At 43.4% G+C, this 16,218-nt stretch overlaps 2 protein-coding genes and 1 long non-coding RNA gene across 6 annotated transcripts in view; 1 reads left to right on the plus strand and 2 right to left on the minus strand.

Annotated features, from left to right (window-relative positions):
- TRIM67 (tripartite motif containing 67) overlaps positions 1-7,471 on the plus strand; it is a 35,041-nt gene extending 27,570 nt beyond the window's left edge. For all 4 annotated transcript variants that reach the window (XM_084515756.1, XM_084515758.1, XM_084515757.1 and 1 more), the window contains exons 9-10: positions 1,612-1,774; positions 2,756-7,471. In XM_084515756.1, coding sequence (XP_084371882.1) covers positions 1,612-1,774; positions 2,756-2,821 — 229 coding nt within the window. In that variant the 3' untranslated portion in view covers positions 2,822-7,471. The remainder of the gene's footprint in view (positions 1-1,611; positions 1,775-2,755) is intronic.
- A 240-nt stretch (positions 7,472-7,711) lies between these two features.
- LOC311435126 lies at positions 7,712-11,087 on the minus strand. The gene is made up of 2 exons (XR_014691950.1): positions 11,009-11,087; positions 7,712-9,241 (listed from the first exon to the last, which is right to left on the minus strand). It is a non-coding gene; the product is annotated as an uncharacterized lncRNA (long non-coding RNA).
- A 284-nt stretch (positions 11,088-11,371) lies between these two features.
- Positions 11,372-16,218, minus strand: FSAF1 (40S small subunit processome assembly factor 1). Its single transcript, XM_084515773.1, has 7 exons — positions 16,099-16,218; positions 15,712-15,971; positions 15,313-15,369; positions 14,108-14,203; positions 13,395-13,481; positions 12,357-12,403; positions 11,372-11,703 (listed from the first exon to the last, which is right to left on the minus strand). Exons 1-7 carry the CDS (start codon positions 16,157-16,159, stop codon positions 11,574-11,576), a joined length of 738 nt encoding a protein of 245 aa, XP_084371899.1. The 5' UTR covers positions 16,160-16,218; the 3' UTR covers positions 11,372-11,573.

The following is a 16,218-nucleotide window of genomic DNA, read 5'->3' on the forward strand; positions in this document are numbered from 1 at the left end:
TGCAGGATATAAAACTTGGTGCACTGCAATCAAAGCTGTTCTCCATCAGAGGAAAAAAAAGCAAAACAAAAAAAAATATTATCCATTTGTAAATAGCTCTAGATCGTGGTAGTGACACTTCCCACAGTCTCACTATGAGTTTTATGATTGAGTGCTTTTAAAAAACAACAACCTAGATCTTAAGACACTGAGGCTAGGTAAGCATTTTAACTTTTGTTGGAAAATAATATGCTTTATGGTTTTGGAGAAGAGCTCAAACACAAACTTGTTAATGCTTACAATACCAGAAATAAATTAAAGGGAGCTCAGAACTGCACAGTTTTAAATCTAACACATCTGAGAGCCCAACTCCTGATTCTCAGCTGTACCATTGTTGTTTGAAGAGCTATAAATAGAGAAGTCAAAATATTGTTGCCATTACTATCACAGATAAAACTACTTACACCTTAAGAGGAAATTGTGTGTGCCACATTTAGTCTAAAGGAAAAGCAGTTTATGACACCTAGTGGACACGATGAAAATTTCTTACCCTGCACCATATTCCTAGTGTATTTGTTTTATCTATGGGATAAATTTTATGTTAAAATTGCATTTATCCTGTGAATTTTGTGTGCCTGAGGGAAGCTCGTGGGACAAAGGACAGTTGCTTCCTTTCCTGATGCAAATGACTTGAAATCTGATTTAGCCTGAACAAATTGTGTCAGGTTGTAAATCCATTGCAGAGCCCCCACCCCATGACATTAGCGAAGTAGCAGTGCCTGTGGCCAATCTGCATATGTAGCAGATTTCTTGCTCAGTGCTCTTTAAAGTAATACTGGGTTTGACTAACCCCCAAATCAAAGTGCATTAACGTCAAATCGTTCATGCATGTAATGGCTGGATCTGTCCTGGCACACTCTGATACCATGGTAGCTCTCAGCAGCTGCTCCTGACACAACCAATTATCCCCGATACTAATAGCTGTGCCCCAAAGCCTAGAACAGCTCCCAGCCCTATAGCTGAACACCTCGCCAGCCGCGGATCTACGTGTATCCTTAACCAGCCCCACCTTCCCTTCCTCCCCGAAACCAGGATCTGTTGGACCTATGCTGGCTCCCTGGCCTCTGGGAAATTGGGTCCCCTTAGGGATTGCAGAGGTGAGTCTCGAGCTGTTAGCAGGCAGAGCAATTAAAAACGAGTGCCTAGCACACAAGCTTTTCTGCTTGTTCATTCTCTGTGCATCACTCCACCACAGTAGGGGCACTCCAGGAGCTGTCTCCAGGACTCCTGTCCTGCACCTTCGGCACTGAACTGATCTGCTTACCTGCCCAGCTCTTGTCAGCTCAGGGCCTCTGTTAGCTTTGGACACAATTTTTAGCGCTGAGTTTACAACTGGAAGAGAAATGGACCCAATTTCTCTTTCAGATATCCCCTTTAAGCTCTGATGAACGTGGTACATATGTTTTGGGTACAGGTGCGGTTTGGTCATTGCCAAAGTGCTGTGGGGCTAATCTTTTCTCTGTGCTGCTCCACTCTCCCCTTCCTTAGTAAGACTGCTTGTCCTGGAGAGAGCAGCAGCGGTGTAGCATTCTGCCTTCCCTAAACCAACCGTGCAGTCCCTTTGTGCCTTAGGACTGAAGGAGGAGTCTCTAAAGGTGCCACCGTTGGTGTTCTCCTGGATCTGAACAAGCACAACCTGACCTTCTATATCAATGGGCAGCAGCAAGGACCTCCAGCTTTTGAAAACATTGAGGGTGTCTTCATGCCTGCACTGAGCCTCAATCGAAATGTCCAGGTAAGTCTTCTGTAGTTCAAGACAACTTGCCCTGCTCAGCTAAAGAAGGGCATATGCTACCGGCCCTTTCTGCTGTGACAGGTAATGTCATTTGTGGGTAGTCACTACTGATACTGGCTCTTTCCTTCTCAGCTTTCACTGAGAAGGCTAACACTTTCTTGAAAACTGGATTTGACCTTCTGTCTTGCCTCAAAGGTGTGAGGGGTAACCCTGTAAAAGCAAGCAAAAGTGCCTGCGCATCCTAATGCCTACATTGTTCTGCTGCAACCCAACCCCTTAGAAAGCAGCAGGGTTAAGGCTTCTTCTGCCAGTTTGACTAAAAAGCATGAGTATCCGAATTCCACATAGATCTTGTGTTTAGAGATAGTTAACATTGTCAAGAGACAGAAATGCCAACAGCAAAGCAGTAAGTAGAGCAAAGACAACACAGGTCAGAGAATTGGTTCAACAGAGAAGACTGAAGTTCAGAGATTTCTCTCTGTTCTCAAGAGATCTCCTCTTGGAGGAACGCTCTTTCAATATAACGTGTTTTTTACTTCAAAACCACTGCATATGGCTAGAAACAGGAGGTAACGTAAGGGAGAACCAGCAGCTCTGCCTATGGAAACGCCAGAAGCCTGAGGACTGATGGAGGCTGGTTTTAGTCAGACAGGACCAATGCAGTCAGGGGTGGAATATCCATCATTTACAATACTCAGACTGAAGCAAGAAACCTCACGTGGCCTTACATGAACATCAGCATTAGTTACTGATGACATCCAAATCTTCTAAGGTTTTGTAGCTTTATTGTATTTGATGCAAAATGCAGAATTGCACCTGCCTGGGCACCTGACTGCTATTTTCAACACACATTTTCAATTGCAGCTTTCCAACATCCTTTAAGTACCTTGCTTATGTTTACCATGACCAAGTTAAGGCAGAGCATGGCCAAGAAGGTGTGAGGGGGAAGCTCATGGCCAGTGTTACTTCTTCTTTGCACAGGTGACACTGCAGACAGGACTGGAGGTGCCACAATGTGTAAAGCAGCCAAAGTTGCCCAGCAACTAATGAAGCTCCTGCCTGAGCCCCTGCTGGATCTGCAAGCTTTCTCAGTGTGATTTGGCACCTTTTAGTGAGTCAGAAAAAAAGCATTCTCTTCCCTACGTAAAATGTTGTACACCGTGTTGCTCACTGAGTACTCCACTGGTTACAGCTCGCCCACTCCATCTTTGATTTAACAAGCCATAGCAAGCATACCCACAGAACTGGCATGTGATTACAACTGGGTACCTGCACATATCTATACTGCATTGCATACATGTGCACACACATGCATACACATATTTATAAAGTGAAAAGGTAAATGAGTGTATTTTCTCTCCCATGGCTGGATTTGTACTCAAAAGATATTAAGGATGCTTGAAAAAATGGGCAAGACTAGGACTGGAGAACATTGGCTGCTGGAACAATTCACCAGCTGGTGAATTTGGTGGATTCCTTTTGCCTCCTGAAATCCTTAATTCAAGACAGTGTGTGTTTTGGCAGCTGAAGTGGAAGCTGAGTGCTCAGTTAAAGAATTCACCTGCAAGATTCTTTTGTCTGTTACTTCCAGGGGCTCAAATGACCTTAACTATTCCTTCTGGCTCTAGCGTACAGTAAGTTGTGACTCGTGTTCCCCTAGAATTCAGTGGCAGAACTTGCACTTCAACAAGAATAAGATCGTTTCCCAAATGCTGCCACATAATAGTTGTGCTCCTTTGAGCTTGCACCATGATACCTGCACAATTCAGATATGAAAGGTAGAGAGAAAAATATTCTTGATACATTTTCATATTCCTTATTTAAGTGTGATTGTGGGGACTATCACACAGAGAAGATCTGATTGTGGTTATCAGCACAACTCTTGAAAAATGATGCAGGGTAGATCCTTTTGAATTTAACTGATGAGAGATTTATTTAGATATGGTATATGCAAAGTATTCCACACAGAGAAATGCTGCTTTTCAGCCTGTAAGTCCTGGGCAGCTGTAGTTCCAATGTAGCTTTGAGATCAAAAGCCTTAATTTTCTATTAGATTAGGGTGATGTATCTAACGTCTTGACTTCCATGAAACATTTGAGCAAGAGGGATTCATAGGATTAATGCTAAACCTGTTCTGAAGATTTTTTTCTGGATTGGGACATAAATACTTTGTGAGATATGACTGTCTCTTGAATCTCCCTTGAAAGCAAGAAGCCATTTCAGATGCTGTCTGTGACAACGTGAGTCTGACCAACGTGGAACTTCCCCTAACCACAGCACTCCCACCTGCATGCTGTTGTCAGAAAACATATTGGTTTGTGTGAGTGTTCCTTTTCCTCTAAAACAAGTTAACATAAGCTGTGTGTGTGCATAGTGGTAACGCATAAGAACAAGATGCAGCAGACTGTGTGAGCCCACGACATCTCAGACTTCTTTGTCATTTGTCATTTTGTCCAATCCTACGTAAGTGCTGTGGGATCAAACAAGATGCCACAAGCATCAGCTCTTACATCCTGTTGATGTACTATGTCCTTTTCTTAAATTCTGCTGCTTATACAGGTTTTCCCCTCTAAGCATATGTCCAAGCACATGCGTATTGTTGTCAGCCAAGTAATTACGAAGCCTGAAGCCCAAATCCAGCTAACTGCCTTGCATAGCCACAGGACCAACAGCCCAGGCTTCCCTTCGGGCAGCCTGGTGCAGCTGCACTTTCAGTCCCTGCCCTGAGCACATCGCTCAGGTAGTGCTGAGTGCTGGCAAGGCTGCGCTGTGACAGAGCAGCCAGCGTCCTCACTGGTGGCATCCTGTCCTGCAGCCACTGTGGGGAGCAGAAGGCAACCCGGCATGAAATAGTCACAGGCTATTTGACAGGTGAAATGCAGCCTGCCACCACAGTGCCTGTAACCAGCTAAGCATCTCGTAGCCCACCTCTCCTGCACGACAGCAATGCACCTTCAGGGATGTCAAGACTGAAATAGGAGACAAAACCAACAACAGGAAAAAATAACTTAAGCTGTTAAGCAGGAAAGCAACTGTACTTTCTTAAAGTCTGAAATGGAGTAACCTTTTAAACATTGGAATAACTGTGCTATGCTCACCTTGATTTGTTAAGGAATAGCAGAGACCAGCTGTGTTTTAATTTTTGGTTGTGTTTAATGCCATATGGACTCGTGCAGGATTTTCTAATTCAGTGGGTCTGCTTTAACCTACCTCAGCTAGAGTGCTATTGGACCCTGAATTTCCTCCCGAGCATGCTCATCATAAAATTGTCTTCAGTGAACCTAAAAGCTGAGTATTGCCAGTCAGAGCAGTGTGTGGGAATACTGTACATAAGTTGCACATAGTTTTTTATATTGAGGAACATCCCATGATGACTTTAATACAGAAGGCACTCCACTTTCACTTTTCTTATTAAAAACAACCAGATGTTTGTTTTGGGACTGAACCTTTGTCTTTGCTCCCAGCTTCTGTGAAGGAAATTCAAATGAATTTAGATCGTTTCACTCTTCAACCATTGCCAGATGTTTAAAATTAATTCTGAATGGGTTTTAGAAGCGTTGCAGTACTTGGTTTTGGTTTGCATAGTTGCTTTGGTATAGGTTCCTAGTGTTGTACCTTGGGGAGAATACAGTGAGTGGTACAGGTCACTACGTTTTAATGGAAATATGGACGGTAGGGACCCACATCAGCTCTGTAGAGAAGCTCATTGTTGTTCTAACGCTCATACAGGTAGGGTACAGACTAGCTGCCATTACAGCCTCTTTTTAACCTAGTGGAGATGCAAATAAAATAAAAGGAATACAGTTAGAAGTAGGTATCCTGCATTAATAGGACTAATTTAGCCTAAGTCTAAACCTAAACGAGGTGGGTGTATGTGTTGGTTGTGTACAAATTCAGCGATTTGGACTTGGCATGGTCCATAGCAATAAGCCAAGTTACCCCAACAGAGCGTAGTCTCATGACTTAGCTGGATGCATTTTGGTAGTTTAACAGAAATAATGCTTAAGTAGATAGAATTATGCTAGGAAATGAATTACTCCACACATATATTTACACAGAGCATCCAGATGGCAGCAGGAGCCATCTGAACTTAGAGCAGAGCAGAAATTGCCTTTTGCAGAACAGCATCGGGTGGGGAGAAGCAGGGCACTTTCACCTCTCTGCTCAGGAGGGAGGTAGCTTGTTTCTCTGCAGGTAACTCTCCCATCTGGTTATAAACCCAGCAGCCTGCATGTCCTTCATCTACAGCATCTCTTTTGCCAGCTTCTATTTCCTCCAAATCCCTTCTCTGGGAGGGAGCCAGCCTTTAGTAGTGCAGTCCTTGCAGAAATTGCCTTGCTTACTATCCAGGAGGAACCCAGGGAACCAAAAGGTGGCACAGATACCGAAGGGCTTTGGATGTCTCTTGCTTCCTTTTGATTCCTTGGGATATTTGTGCAGCTCTCTGGGGATCCAAAATCATGATCCTCCTGTATCCCAGGCACCTGGACAAGCACCGAGCTGCTTTTTGTGGGATGCATCTGTTCCTGGAGCACAGGCTCTTCCCTATCAATAGGAGAGCAGAGCCTTTTGCACTGGGATGAGTTTCATCCCAGTTCATCCCCTGTGGTGCAGAGTCCACATAAGGCAGTTGTAAATTGACTAAACGTTTACAAAGAAGCAAGTCCTCCTCTAATAAGCACAATGAAACTTGATTTCTGAAAACGTCAATCTGGAACATCTGCACAGCTGCTAAATGAATACAGCAGGCAAACTTTCTGTCCTGCAGAGCAACAAGGGGCTCTTAGCTTTCACCTACCCACACAAACCCAAACGTTATCTTTTGTGAACCATCATCCTGGCTCTTTCCTCTGCAAATTTCCCTATTACGTTTAGTGGGACCAAACAAAAGAATTGTGCCATCAGGGGCATTGTCAGATCTCCCACTGCGTGCAATGCTACACGATTTCCTGAACCTGTATTTCCCTCATCAGCCCAGAAAGAGTTCTTGTGAAGATCTCTTACTAAGAGAGCACAGGCCTAGCTGACAATCTCTTACTACTTCTGAGGTTGAAAGATGCACACTAAAATATGTCAGCAAGGACAGTAGGATACTGTGATGCATCTTGAATTTGGAAAGCAATTTGGCTTCTAAAACACAGAAGACAGGCACACAGCACTGTCACCTCCCATATTTGCCATACTTTAAAGACATAAAGAAAAATACATTGGACTAGATTAAAAAAAAAAAGCTTACATATATCAGAATTTAAGAGGAAAATTATCAAATGTAATGTATTATGTGCATAGTGTTCCATCATGTTGTAAATAAAACCATTACAGTGTATTGCTGTAGTTTGTTCTTGGCTGGTGATCAGAGTTCCGTTGTAGTGCTGTATGAATTCTGTTTTTAACTTCTCCTATTGAAGTATAATTAGTAAAGATGGCACAGAGCACCAATACCCATGTTTCCTAGTTGTTCTAGAGCAAGAAGAAATGTGATATGCAGATTATTTTTTTCTTACATATTAACATTAAAAGAGGAAAGAGAAAGAGTGTCAAGGTTAAGCTGCCACTACCACCACGTGAAAAATACTTTGTGATTGCCAACGAGGTGGTGCATTTTGGACCACAATTAAGATGGCCTGTTCCTGTGAGAAGGGATGTGAAGTACGACAACCTGTTAACAGCAGCTTTCTGGTACCATCTAGTACATCCTCTGTTCACAAAAAGAAAGATGAGAAAATAGAGTTGTTAGACCTAATCTCAGGCTTTATCAGCTTTGCAGCAATATGCTTAAATAGCAGAGGAAAAAATTAACCTTTGAACCAGGTAAAATACTATGAAAAACCCAAACATCTTGGCTAGCTCAACTTTGGAAGGGAGATCACAAGTCCATCAACAGGTTATGGTAACAAATCAAACACATTGCAAACATAAAGGGCACTTGTCACTGAAAATTATCAAAGATGGAGAGTCATCTTACTGTTATTAATTTTTATTAACTTTTTTTTTTTTTTAAAGTGAGCTGCTTCTAGTTTTTATTGACAACATTTCTGGTGATTCCTCTGTCCAGTACTACTAAATGATCGCATACAAATGGCTGGAGTGGCAGCTCGAAGCACAAATCCATCACAAATAAGATACACTCAGTCTTTCTACGTGTAGAAGCCCATATGCAAGCCACAAAAACTACGTGTGGGGTTTCTGCATCTTTGCACAATACAGGAGACAGATGTGTGTTCGCTGAGCTAGATACTCAGCAGCATTTTCCCCTTCTGTTAAGTGACTTTCTGTTGTGTTTGTAATTGGAAGCAAATCCAAGCAGAACAGTATTATTTTTTTCTGCTAATTGGAGGATTTTTAATGTTATTGTAAGTCAGTAGATCTAAGTATTTATGGATCCAGATCCCATTCTTTCATCCTGATGGCTGCTACCACCTTCCTTTAATGTTGTCAATAAAAACTAACCTTTGTAGGTAGCATGGTGAGAAGACATTATGTGATGAATATTGAAGTAAATGCATGAGGTAAAACTGCTGTTATTTCTGATTGTTATATGAAGCATGAGTAACACTAATTTAAATGTTGGCAACCAAAAAAAGTGCAAAGGAATAAGATAATGGTGTTCACTTCTGGTTAAGTGAAGGACGAGAAGTTTTTTTCTGTTTTCTTCTTAACGACATTTTTTTTCTTTACCATCATTTCCCATACCTTATATGAATTTGGACCTGGTGAAATATACATCTCTTCTGTATGTGTCTGTCACCAGATCAAGAGGAAAATAGAAACTTTTATAATTTTGTATCTGTAGCAAAAGTTTGTATTTTTTGAATCGGAAACAAACTGCTTTTTGTCTTTTGGTCTAAAACTTTGTGTATTATTATTACTCTTTTGGAAAAACCTGACATATGAGTTTATGCCGTTTTACAGTTTCTAAATAAATTCTTAAAACATTGCCAACAAATTCAGCATCAGTGGCCTTCTTACTGTTATTAAGAAGACTGTCACAGTGCGGATGAGGCACTCCTGCAGGATGCACGCCTGGCTGTTGACGCCTGCTTTGTTACCAGTCCATAACCCGGAGAAAGCCAAGATCTCTTCTTCAGAGAAACCATCTATGTCTGAACTTAACACAAGTGACACATCTCTGTCTGAGCATCACCCCATTACCTCTGGCTCACATACTCTCTAGGGTGCATGGGGAGGTTATGTAGCTCTCACCCATTTAGACACTTTCCCAGAGACAGTTTCCCAGTCTCCAGAAATCCCTGATGCTGGAGGAAGCACAGCTTGAAAACAATGACAGCACCAGAAGGATCTGACTGGCTTCAGCATGTGTGCAAACAGGAATAACGCTGACTGTCACAGTAAAAGGCATAAGAAATAGCAGATAGGAAGAATGCAAAAGATTTCTCCTTTTCTCCCTCGTTTTGCTGTCTGACCGCAGATAACAGGCAAAATCAGATGGTCCTTGTTCTTCCTTGCCTGTAACAAATCTGTTATTCGGTCAATACTGACTTTCATGCATCAGTACATGCCCCCAAAACAACTGTTTGCTGCTTGAACATCCTAAATAACAGAGCATGTAAGTGTAGTACATTCTAGTCCAGAGAAACATTAAGTGCATAAAAGGTTCTCAGCAGTTTAGTTAGCCAAATGTCAGTCAATATCATTTTTGTTAACGTGTCCAGTAACAAAGTTGGACTAAAGCTATCATATTTTACTGAGAACATGATTCTGAAAGTAGGTAGCATGGCCAACTTAAGTCACTTTGATAAGGTGATATTAAAAAGCAACGTGGCACCATTTAAGAGCAACTTTTTGTAATGCATCCACAGCACTGTGTGTTTACATGCTTAAAGGGTGAGAAAACACAACATTCTGAATAAGCTTCTTCTTTTTTCTAAGGTTTGATGTTCTGCTGTCAGCTTTGCGTTTCAATTTTCAACTGTTTATTTTTAAAGAACTGAATTTCCTTCACCTCTTCTTTAACAGCACTTACAAAACCTGAGACCAGGGCTGCAATAATTAGACATTCCATTCTGACCACAGTTCACTCCTAAAAACCTTTCGGGAGCTGTGGAGGTGGAAACTGAACCCTTTAAATTATCTAGGCTGAGTCAGTACACAAGCTCCCAAGATGTATTAGACCCAAAGCCAGATAAACAGCACTTTATCTAGGAGCGGGCACTGTAAAACCAAACTCAAGGATCAACCAGAAATTAAAAAGATAGAGGCTATTCTGTAACATCCAAAGCCCATCTGCTGCCTCAGCAAGTCCTGATGCTCTCTGTTCAATCCTGCTTGGTAATTACACCTTCACATGAAGTTGTGATTTGATATTTCTCCAGTCCTCATACTCAGTAAGCAGATGGGATATTAATTCCGGTTTGAATTTGCAACCAATACCGAACAGGAAGAAATCCAATTAAGCAATTATGAAACGTGATTACAGTGTTTAGCAATCCAGCTCTGGAGCTGTGTGGGAAGGGGAAGGGTGTGCAGAAACACTCCCTTCCTCTTTTTATCTTGCTCTATTTTCCCTCTGGGCTTGCTCCTTCCCTCTTTTTAGTCCTCTCTGTGTTGGCACAGCATTATCTCCAGGACTTGAAAGTAAGGTGGAAGGTATGAGGGAAGAAGAGTGTGAGAAAGCATCCCTTTCTGTGCCATAGTTCTCCCTACCTCAGGATAATTTCTTATCTTGTGAAGGGAGCAGCCTCTGGTGCTGCTGTAATCATGCTAGCTGTTAGCTGGCTCAGACATCATCGCTTGGTGAAGTCAGAGCTCACCTTATTCAGGCTCCTGGGAGGCAGCTAGGAAGCATGCTTCCCAAACCCTCCTGGATAAGCTGAAACTCAGTGAATAACAATAAATTCCATTTCCAATGGAAACACAACCTTCAGAAACAAGCAAAAAAACCCACAACAACAACAAAACAAACAAAGCTATAGAGGACAAAATTCTTTCAGACAGACCAAATTGCTGAAATCCAAATAGTGCAGAAACTTCAGTTTTGACAAAGATTTCACGGAAAAAGCTTATGAGGCACGGGAACACTGATCAAAACAAATGTGAGATAACCGTGAACAATCAGGAGCTACTAAGTGTCTATGCCTCATCTGGTATTTAGCTCAGGTCCTGAATCTTGTCTGTTTTTGTACCCTGTCTTACATCACTACCGCCCCCAAAACCACCACCTGAAACAGTGACTATTTGCTCTGGAGATGTACAAGTTGAGTTTCTAACTCTTACCTGGGACAAAACTTCAGAAAAAGCTCATTTTCATTCTCAGGCAGGTAATTTTGAAGCCTCAGAAGGCTTTGCTGAGCAGAACTGTTTACTGTGCAGCTTCTCTATCCACTAACAATTCAGATAAGCAGAAATTGATGTACACCTGTGAAGTGTTTAAACACATCAGAACACCTACTTCAGGGTCAGAGCAAAAAAATTATTGCTTTTGCCATATTCCTTCCAGGTGAAAGCAAAGAGCTATATATTTTAATTCATTAAGGGATTAATCTTTTGCTTAGAGCCAATAGTTTAATTCTAGATACTGAAATGAAGTGAAATGCTTTCTTTAGCACATACTGACTAATAAAAATAGCCTGTACAACCTTCTTAATTATTAAAGTCTTATTTTTATTTACAAAATGGTAAATTCTCATATTCCCCTGAAGAACAAATGGAAGATAGAAAAACCTGCAACAAAAAATAAGGTACAAGAATTACAACACGGTGACAGGGCAAGGGGCTATGTTTTGGTGGCAGTGTGAATTCTGTCTTATGGCTTTTGTCCATTTCCTTTTGTATCGTAAGCTCATTTGACAACTTTAGATGATTTAATTTTCTTTATGTCACCACTTTGTAGAATCAAGGTTCCATCTCTGAATTTTCCGACTTGTCCTGCAGCCCAAATGCTAGGCACTGATTTCTTCCTTTTGGCCTTCCTGAAATATGAGGGGGGGAAGAAATGAATCAAGAGAAACAGCAGAAACTCGTGAAAATACTCAATTTGGTGAAAAACATCACTTATTTATGCAGTCAGTGTTGATATTATGGAATACCAAACCAGAGCAGGTAACAACCCCAAAACATTTATACTACCCTTCACCATCCAAACTCGTAGCACATTACAAAATGAACTACATTAAAGTGAGTTTAAAACCACAAAGACTTTCAGATAGACAAAGGAGATAAAGAGTTTCACATGTCAGTGAGCCTGCTGCACTATAATTAAGGATGTCACTTTACCTTCCAAGCCTCTCTACGTTGCAGCTTGTGTTTTGCAAAACTTATTTCTCAGGGCAAATGCTCTCAGTGGCATATTGTAGGTCCCCACACAGGCATTCCCATCCATCCCACCTCCAGCTGCAGTCTAAAACATGACAGGGCAGAACTGACACATTTTCAGTTAAGCTGCATACCTAAAGCCTCTGGAGCTGCTAGACATGTAACAAGGTCATCATTTTGCAACAAAGAGTTCTGCAGTTTGAGAAATGCACGTGTGTGACTTGTGGTGTAAGACTGTGCACAGTTACACGGGAGCAATACACTGGGAAAGCTATACAAAATAGATTTACCAGCCTTAAAAATGTCTTACCTCTCCTTCAGGTCTTTCTTCTTCTTCAGAGAATCTCCTTTGTGTTCCTGTGTTTAAAGATACATATTTTAATGCCAAAGGAACCGAGCATCTCGGTTAAACAACCCTCTGCACAAACAGCACACAGTTCTCTTCGCTTCACAGAGCGCAATGCATTAAAACAGGCTGGGAGACCTCCTGACAGGATAAGTGATGCAATGCGTCCGGAGGCACCACACCATGCCCAGAGCCCTTCCCATCACCTTGTGGAAGGCACAGCCCTCTCATGACCAAAACGCTGCCCCTGCCACATTGAGGAGGTGCAGATCCAGCTACGCAAGGGGAGAGACCTGGCTTTTGGGTATGTGATAGATCTTTGGGTCAGAAGACCCACTTGCTAGCAGGCAAAGATACCTAGCTGCCTGCCTGAGTGAGCCTGTCACACCACAGGGCTCACCTGCATTTGGCCATGCACTGGGTTGTGCTTTGAGCCACGTGACAGAGGAGGAGAAGTAGGTCCCCTGGAAAAGAGGGTGGCAGGAGACAGGCTGGTGGAGCAGAAACCTGCCCTGCAGCCTGCTCCCATCTACGGCAGAGGCAGGGAACAGGCTTGGGGCCAGAGAGGCCATGCTAGGGGATGCACGCAACAGAAACCTCACCCTTGCTTTAAATAGTGAGCAAAATCCTAGATGGAACTGTGCTGATAGAAAAGCAGCTGAAGATCTGGCCTTCTGTGGTTATTCAGCATGCAACAAGCACTAACTGGAGGCAATATGCCCTTGAGAGGCATGAAAAAATAAACAGCTGCTGACTTCATGTCATCAGTCTACCAGCCTCCAAAGATGGGGCACTGTAGTGCAGGGAAAAATTCTGCACCTTTCACACTGCCCACAACCAGCTTGGACTGACGAGGTGAGTCCTGCTGGAGTCAGGAACCCACTCCATAGGGAGCAGCAGACGTCAAGCCCAGGCACTCCTCCTGTGCCTGAGGCATTATCTGTCAGGCTCTTGGGCTAGCTCTTACACGCTGAATTGTTAAAGACAAAATTTCACACAAACCTTTCCCTTATCGTCCTCCTTCGCCGCTTTTTTCTCTTTCATTTTCTCTTGATATGCCTTGTAGTTGATGTGTTGCTTTTTGGGGGGCTGCAGAAAAGATCGGGAATGATAACAGCAATGAAATTTTCAAATAGGTTCAAAAATATATTCACACTTGCATGGAAATAATTTTTCAGGTGGTGGGGAGGACAGAAGATGTGGTTTATTTCATTTTGGATAAGAGAAAATGATTTAGGGTAGATACATAGGAACATATGTTTCTTGGCAGAGAGGGATGTTTATGTTATGTAGCAGACCTACAGAGTTTCCACAATAACACTGAGCCTGAAAAAAACAGTCCCTTCCCCACTCCCAAAGACCTAGGGAAACTGTTAACTCACTGGGAGAAAGAGGCTTTAAAAAGCTTAAGAACAAGTTCCCCCTCCAGCCATTTAGTTTTGAATGGCCTGATTAAAAATCGGTAAATGCTGTTTTCCATCCCAATCAGTCCTATTTCACCTAAACACCTCTGATAGGACAAGCATACTAATTTTCCAAACGTCTATAGAAAATAGGCAAGACTGAATAAAAAATGTAAAGTCAGCATAAGGTGGGAGAAAGGGCATGGGATGGAATCTGGTGTTTTAAAGTAGTGTCAAAACCCCACAGTGTTTATCACCTTCCTGCACTGTAAGAGCTGCGTCACCTCCGAGCACAAAACAAGCAAGAATTACCTTGGCTCCCAGCATGATGGCCCGTTCCCGTTCCCATAAACGCTGCTCTTGCTTCTGATAGCCAGTGATCCCAAACTTGTGCACTTCCAAGCGAGCCTAAAACATCATAAAAAAATTGCAAGCATTTTGTAATCATCTGACCCGTTGTAAAATACTCGGCAGACCACAACAAAGTCACACTCCCAGAGAAACCTTAGCTAAAACCTGAATTTGGCATGCTATAAAATAATACTAACTGAGTTTTGAATTATATTGCAGAACGCTTAACCGCTGTCCATCTAATCTCTGGACAATGAGGACTACCAGAGGGTCAGTATTTGATTCTCATTTCACACAGAACTGGACACATGGGAAGGACCTGCTTTGTATAAAAGTGAACGATGTTGTGCTGTATGAACCTGAACAATAAAACGTGCTACCCGCAGCACCCAGCAACTGCACAGCGCTCCCATTCCTTGGCTGCAGAGCTTTTGACCACTGAGAAACACAGATGGGCATCTGGTGCAGTGGTTCAACTATGTAAACATACGTACACAGTTGACACTGCAACAGAACTCCCTGGCAAAACCAGCAGGGAAATCATAACCTTTATAGAGGTAGTAGTTGAAGCCCCAGAGTTTCCAGCAGTACCGCCCTCCACACAGAATCTCCACTGGAAGGTCTCGCTGGATCACAGCACAACCCTGGGCAGAGATTGGGCATGCAAAACAACTTTCACAAATCTGCAAACAAATCTGTAGCTAAGGCCAGTGCTAGTTACACTTATACAACAGGTTAGTACAAAAAAAAAAAAAAGTAAAGAAATCATCTGTTATTTCAAAAATGGAAGCCAAGCTGCTTTTATTTTTTTTTTTTACCTCCATTTCCATATGGGACCAGAAATGCAAATTTAACACCACGTGCCTAAAACAGCATATGCTACACATCATGGGTCCTCACAGAGCTTCACACTGCTGACATACAGTGCAGCTCCGCAAATTATCAGTGAGGGATCAGAAAGAAAGGACACCGAGTTGTAACGTGCCTCTCTCCATACAAAGCTGTCCACACAGTCCTCCTCCAGCACAGCACACGGCCAAAGTAACATGAAAAGCTAACTTTTTCTGGCAGTGTTTCTCCTCGGTCCCACCGTAGCATTCCCAAGCATATAGATACGCAGACCTGCACAATAAAGTGCTGAGATTTGATAGATCCCGGTGACTTACTTTTTCAAAGTTAAATTCCTGCTCGTTCACAGTTTTCTTCTCAGCCACTGCTTTGGCCTATAAGCAAAATAAAACATTTCCATTGAATATGAGAAGTAAAATCAATTTAAAAGCCGATTCTGATAGCTGTTTAGAAAGCAGTGAAATGCTAAAATGGGTGGTAGTGGTATCTTTTTCTGCTTTTACCACTGTGATTTATTAAAGGACAAGTCTCGGGTATTTTTATATGTAGATATTGTGGGGTCTTTCTGGAGCAGCCTCGCACAGTTAGCGGGGTACCATCACAGCCTCCTCCCCGAGCTGATGCTGGGGCAGCTCCCGAGAGCCCAGGCACAAAAAAAAACAAACATAAAAACAAGAAATAAAGGAAGAAATCCACGCTTCACGCCCCGTGCCTACCTGTGGGCCGCCGTGGGGTGGCGGCGGCCGCCGCTTGCCCCCTCGGAACAGCACCACCTCCACCTCCACGGGCTGCGGGGCGGCGGGCGGGGGGACGGCGTTGCGGAGCTCCTCCCGCAGCCCCTCGAAGAAGCCACGGGCACCCCGCTGCCCCCCCGCCGCTCTTCCTCCTCCTCCTCCTCCATCTCCTCCTCCTGCTGCTGCTGCCGGCTCCTTGCTCTCCTCCTCCACCTCCTCGCCCCCATCGCCGGGCTCCTCACCTGCGCGGAGAGCCCCCAGTCAGCCATCATTCCGCTCCAGAGTGAACACCCCCCCCCCCCCCCCTTCACACACCCACCCACCCACCCTTAATTTTGGGGAGCCCCCCGCCGCCCCCCGCTCACCCACCCAGGTCGTAGAGAGCCCCGAGCACCGCCTCCAGCCGCCGGCAGGGCTCCCTCGCCCCCATGGCCGCGGCGGGGCGGGCGGAGGCGCCGCGCGGTCGCGGGCGGCTGCCGTCAGCCCTAA

This window comes from Aythya ferina, assembly GCF_964211825.1.
Source record: "Aythya ferina genome assembly, chromosome: 3".
Lineage (NCBI taxonomy): Eukaryota > Metazoa > Chordata > Aves > Anseriformes > Anatidae > Aythya > Aythya ferina.